General features: G+C 36.5%; 1 protein-coding gene across 1 annotated transcript; it reads right to left on the bottom strand.

The window, feature by feature from the left end:
• Positions 1-2,640: 2,640 nt before the first annotated feature.
• Positions 2,641-4,323, bottom strand: LOC140165710 (E3 ubiquitin-protein ligase TRIM22-like). The gene has a single exon (XM_072189021.1). The coding sequence runs from the start codon at positions 3,692-3,694 to the stop codon at positions 2,735-2,737; it is 960 nt and encodes a 319-aa protein (XP_072045122.1). The 5' UTR covers positions 3,695-4,323; the 3' UTR covers positions 2,641-2,734.
• Between the last annotated feature and the right edge of the window lie 1,674 nt (positions 4,324-5,997).

Raw genomic sequence — 5,997 nt, 5'->3', positions numbered from 1 at the left:
TTAGTGTTGAGACTAAAAGACAAATATTTTCTACAAACGTGACAAAAAACATTTTTACACAGTTAAGCTGAATTTATACTCGATCGCCGGGCGATTGCGATTAAACGCTTTTGAAAAGCGATGCATCGCTTGTCGCTTTTGCATTTATATTTATCACGGCGATAGCGATTGCAGACGACAATTAAAATATTCTAAATGCCACAAAATACATTTTTAAAACATCAGTTGCTGTCAATAATTATTGCTTTGAATTAATTCATCACCAAAACAAAAATTAATAATCGAGAAAGGTAAATTAATTAGCAAAATAATAGATTCAGATGGTTGTATATGATAGGTTGACGCATTCACGTGTCAAGCGATATCGCAGGGAAGTTGAGATTTCTTCAACTTGCAAAAGCGACGTCGTTTTTGCCTCGGTGATTTAAATCGATTGATCGGCTTGACGCTCTGGAAATGTAAGTAAATATTGAGCAGCGTGAAAATCGCTTTTCTGCAAAAGCGATTGAGTATAAATTCAGCTTTATGTTTCAGAGGAATAAAGGACATATTGCGTGACATTTTTGCATCACAACGGCTTGGGATACAGATGAACGCAACCAAATGAATGGTCCGGTTTCCCATTACGTTCCATGGAAAGCCACGTTTTCAAAGGTATTTAAAAGAAAACTCTTCCAACAAAAAAAAAAGGGTAGGTAACTTTGACGTAACATTGCAAACGTTATAATTGTTCATCAATTTGAAAGCAGTTTTTAATGAGAATTTTTCATTAGAACACCACTTGTTTGCAGAGAGTAAGCCTGGAACTCTATCTTTCCTGACAAAAGTATCTTTCTTTGCGCACCCATATTAGAAGATCATCCACAGTATAAAGTGCGAAGTAGATTTAGTCATAATCTTTTGCTCGTATTTCATTTAATTATCTATGCTAACTAATTGGGCTATCAGAGTAATTGCGCTTTTGGATTGTGTCAATAAATCTTATTGTTTACCATTAAGAACGCTTTTTAGGGGAAGGATGTTTGGGTGCTCATGAACGTTTATATTTATTTAAACTATTCATTATTTCTGCCGTTCCTTGGTTCTTGTAATATAATTGTGCTATTAGTAATGTTGTTTGCATAGCTAGTGCCAATATAGTAACATGTAGGGCCTTAATAATATATAGCAAATTGTTGACCATAATACAGAAAGCCAAAGAATTAAGGTACGAGTTATGTTCACTCCTGTATATCCAAATAAAGACAGTTTGTAAACGGATGGTTGACAAAACACATATATACTTAAACTGGATCTATGAAGATGCACTCCCGTGAAGTAAAATCAGAAAAAACGAACGGAGACGGGAAACAGTTAGCTATACTTCAGCACATTTTCGGTACCAAGCTTACTTTCTTCAGGCTTTGCTAAAGTATAACTGTTTCCCGTCTCCGTTCGTTTTATTTACTAAATAAAGACAAATATGTCCAAATAAACAGCCAATAGCTGTACTATTTAGCTCTGATTTAAGACCTTATTTGTTGAAATTGGTTGAGAATTAAAGAAACGGTGATCTAAAACCTAATGAAGAAACAAAATCAAAAGTTGCACTTTTGTGTTCTAAACAACGTAAGCACGACGCTATAGTTTTATGTGCTAATCAATGGAAGCACGAACGCAGTTCTCTTATTCGCGAGCGTTTTCTGTACAAATCAATGGGGCATGCAACGGAGCAAACTGCAACTTCTAAATTGGCATCTTCTTGGGGTTTTGGATCGTCGTGTCTTTATTTCTTGAACAATTTCAACGACTGAGGTCTTATAGGAGTGTTTCGTGATCCTAGCATCCTCTTTTTATGACATTTTTCAGTACAAAACAAAAAAAAAAGCCTATTCCCAAAATTTCAGTTGATTCCGATTTTGCGTTTGCGAGTTATGCATGATTATGTGTATTACACTGCTCCATAGACAATGCGTTGTAATTTCGTTCTGGTGCAACAGAACGAAATTCAGATTTCACGATATCTTTGCAAAACGAATTAATCTGCAAGAAATATTTTGTACATAAACATTATGTAGCCAGAGGTTTCCAGTGATATAAAAATCTCAACTTTTTTTGAGAAAAATGGGAGGATGAGGCTGTGGATCACGAAATGCCCCTTTAAATTCGAGCTAAAAAAGATGCGGCTATTGGCTGCTGGTTCAAAATATGACATATCTGTCTTCGGTTAGGATATGCACTGGTGAACGTAACTGGTACCTTATTTTTTTGGCTTACTGTATTAACAATGGACTCTCCCAGCCGTAAAATATTACGAATTACTGTTGTTACAACGTTTTTACTGAACATATCATTATAAAATTCATAGTATAAAAATTTAACATCCATTTCAATATATTAAGCATGTTAAGTGTCACGTTATCGACGGGTTGTTCTTCCTCCCTGAGAAATCGGATGAAGAAACATATTCCTACGACATGCCGTTGCAGTTCAACATGTTCAAAAAATAGCTTCCTTAAATTCACCTGGCATTTTCCAATTAAGTTAAGCGTAATCGTTGTAGTTGGACTGAAATTAAAGGTACCTAACTACAATTATTATTAACTCTTACTAGAAAATATTCCAGAAATAATACGCCAATATCTGTTCATCGATCGACATATTTGCATATCTTCAGTCAAACTGTTCAGACACCAGTTCATGCAATGCAATATCAGCGTTACAATGTTTAACATTGATTATTTGTGCCTTCAGTTTAAGCTGACGATTCTTTTGTTTTTGCTACTTTCTCTAACTTTCCGAGTTTCATGCTTGATGTCGATGTGTCCGGCACAAAGGCAGTGACTGTAATACTAGTATCAACGTTAGATAACTCATCAAATGTCATCAAATTCTGCGTTTCTTTAATCAGAATATCATGCTGTCTTACGTACACAGCATCTGGAACAGTATCTGAAATATTCAACGAGTTAATACATGCAGTCTTGATGCTCACAGCACGTTCACTCATGTGAAGTCTTTCTCCTCGAATCCTGTCCAGTCTCTTTTGATCTCGTTTTCTTAATTCTACTTTCATTTCTTGACCTTTCTGACGAGCTTCCTGAATAAGAATATCCACACGTTTATCAATCTTATCTTCTTCTAGTTTAAGCGCATTTTCAATCTGTTTCTCGACTTCCAAGAGTTCACTAGCTCTTTTGTTACATTGTTCGCGTTCGGCTTCCGCATCCTGTAGAATATGAACCATTTCTGACTTCTGTTCCTGACGGACTTCTCCCAGTCCTTTCACATTGTGTCCCGCCTGACGATGTTCATCGATAAGACAAAAAGGGCAGATTAATGACTTACATGTCATGCATATCAGACGAAGCTCTTCGCCATGTCTTGGACAAACCTTCGCACCTGTCTTTTGTTTCACTGTCTGATGGTCATGGTGCTTCTTAGCAAGACTCCTGAGGCGGAGATTAGTCTTAAGAGAACGAATCCCACCCTGAGGTACTCGTGTCTTGCGACGACATTCAGGACATGTAATGATCCTTTTCATACCCTTCACCATATCTTTCAAACACATCTGGCAGACAACATGCGGACAGTCCAGATCTTTTGGAATGTGTGGATCCACGAAGAGCTCAAAGCATAGCGGACAAGTGAGGTCTTCTTCAAATTGTTCTGCCATTGTGCGTCTAGGTCGGGCTGTGGTTATTACTGGAAACATGGTGAACGTTGTACCTCGTGACAAAGAAATGTGATTATGATATGAATAGGTTTACGTTACCACTGATCACGACGGGTTTAATACTTAACAAAGTGCCGCCTCGGAATTATTGTTTCCATATTTTTAGTACAAACGTGCATTAACAATGTCAGTACGTGTAGAATAGAATGTCCTCTAACAAAATATTCAATACAGGTGACTCACGGACAGACAATTGAAACGCCCAAGACTATCCATCGGAGAAAACGCGACCTTTTCGGCTGCTTTGTTTCGACGTTTTCCTTTATTGTCCCACACGAACAATTCTGTCACTTTTCAATGTTATCTTTATTCTAAAGAAAATGTAAAATTCCCAGGTATTGAACTTTCATACAACAGTATTGATGATAATGACAAAATATAGTGAGATAAACCTGCAGTAAATTGATGTAAATCATTTACGTGAGAAGCTAAAAATATCCTCCAAGGCAAGATAGAATGTCCAACTGTCTTGTCCGTGTGCTGCAAATGTACCGTGTGATCGTGACAGTATATTGTATCGTGACTCGACTCTACTCAGGTAAGAACCGTGGCGCCAACATCAAAATAATGTCCACTCTCCTTGTTCCCTCTTGCGTACAGTAGCACACAGGCGTAAACCTTTCACGATATATAAATACTTATTGCATTATATTTTAAAAACGACGCTACATATAAAAACACAGTCCTTAGCAACTGTTGTCACGGAAACGTTTTATCAGAATAATAAGTTGTTCAATAGAGTCTGCGTCTTGAAGGAAAATCAAATCTTGCATCACTTAATTCAAGATCAAGGCCAGGCCACTGTATTCTACACAATTGCTCTATAATCACGCTGTTAAATTGTGGACATGTAAGATGTATTCACGTGTTGACCACTTAACTTAATATCAATAATAAGATTTTATACTACAGAAAGGGCTGGTTTACATCAGTTTCTTCAACTATGAAAAAATCCGAAATAACAATAATACGATTTTATATAATGAAAAGAGCTGATCTACATTAGTTTCTTGTATGTAGTTTACAAATATTCTGTAATTTATAAAACGTATTTTCGTGCCTTGCGCCAAAGATATAAAATAGCAGTCATACAATGACAGGTAACAGCTGAGGCATGTAGCCATCATGTGTTCCAGCGGAATTAACACCTAAAACTGCGAACCAAAGAGGTAAGAAAAAGAAAAATAATTGGAAGGTGACGAAAATTGGGCACTAATAAACAAATTTGGAAAATAAACGATATCAAAATAGCCTAGGTACTCTCTTACATTCAATTAGTAGAATTTGGATTCACTGGATTAGACCTCACGTTTTGAAATGGAAGAGCATGAAGAGTGAGAAGCGGCAATTCGCGCAGACTACACCCATCGGAATAGGTACCAAAATGATAGTGATTGGAGTCGAACCCCTAACTGGGAAGCATACATTAAAGCGAATAAAATGTGATTCATAAATTCGATAATAGTTATTAATGCTGATAGTCATCTTCGGAATGGTAAGCAAGTCATGCGAGGTATTACGTGACCGAAGCATCGGAAGCGTAATTGGCAGTGGATGGTTTAATTATAGCTATAGGGTTATAGCCAATTGTCAATCACTTGTTTATGCTCGCCCTTCCGCATAATATTTTCATATTATAACACGTAAACCAACATTTACTTGGGGCATAATATAGTGTATCAGAACAACTTTTGCTTTAAAAACGATTATTAAAAGTTAAAAAGCCTCCAATACTACATCAAGCACATTCCGTAACAATGATTACCAGTTTGGAAAAAAAAGGAAAGGAAACTAGAATGACTGAAATTTTGTAAAAAAAAATAAAAATACATTATTCCTTGAAACATCGGTTTATCTCGATCTCATCCAATTTCTTCCATTCTGTTTGGTGCTTGAAACATCGGTGTATCTCGATATCATCCAATTTCATCCAATTTGTTTGGTGCTTGAAACATCGATGTATCTCGATCTCATCCAATTTCGTCCATTTTGTTTGGTGTTTGAAACATCGATGTATCTCGATCTCATCCAATTACTTCCATTTTGTTTGGTGCTTAAAACATCGGTGTATCTCGATCTCATCCAATTTCTTCCATTCTGTTTGGTGCTTAAAACATCGGTGTATCTCAATCTCATCCAATTTCTTCCATTTTGGTTGGTGCTTGAAACATTGGTGTATCTCGATCTCATCCAATTTCTTCCACTTTGTTTGGTGCTTGTAACATCGATGAATCTTGATCTCATCCAATTTCTTCCATTCTGTTTGGTGCTTAAAACTTCGG

The sequence above is a fragment of the Amphiura filiformis genome, chromosome 12 (genome assembly GCF_039555335.1).
Source record: "Amphiura filiformis chromosome 12, Afil_fr2py, whole genome shotgun sequence".
NCBI lineage: Eukaryota > Metazoa > Echinodermata > Ophiuroidea > Amphilepidida > Amphiuridae > Amphiura > Amphiura filiformis.
The sequence above is the reverse complement of the archived record's forward strand: the minus strand, read 5'-3'. Positions and strand labels throughout refer to the sequence as shown.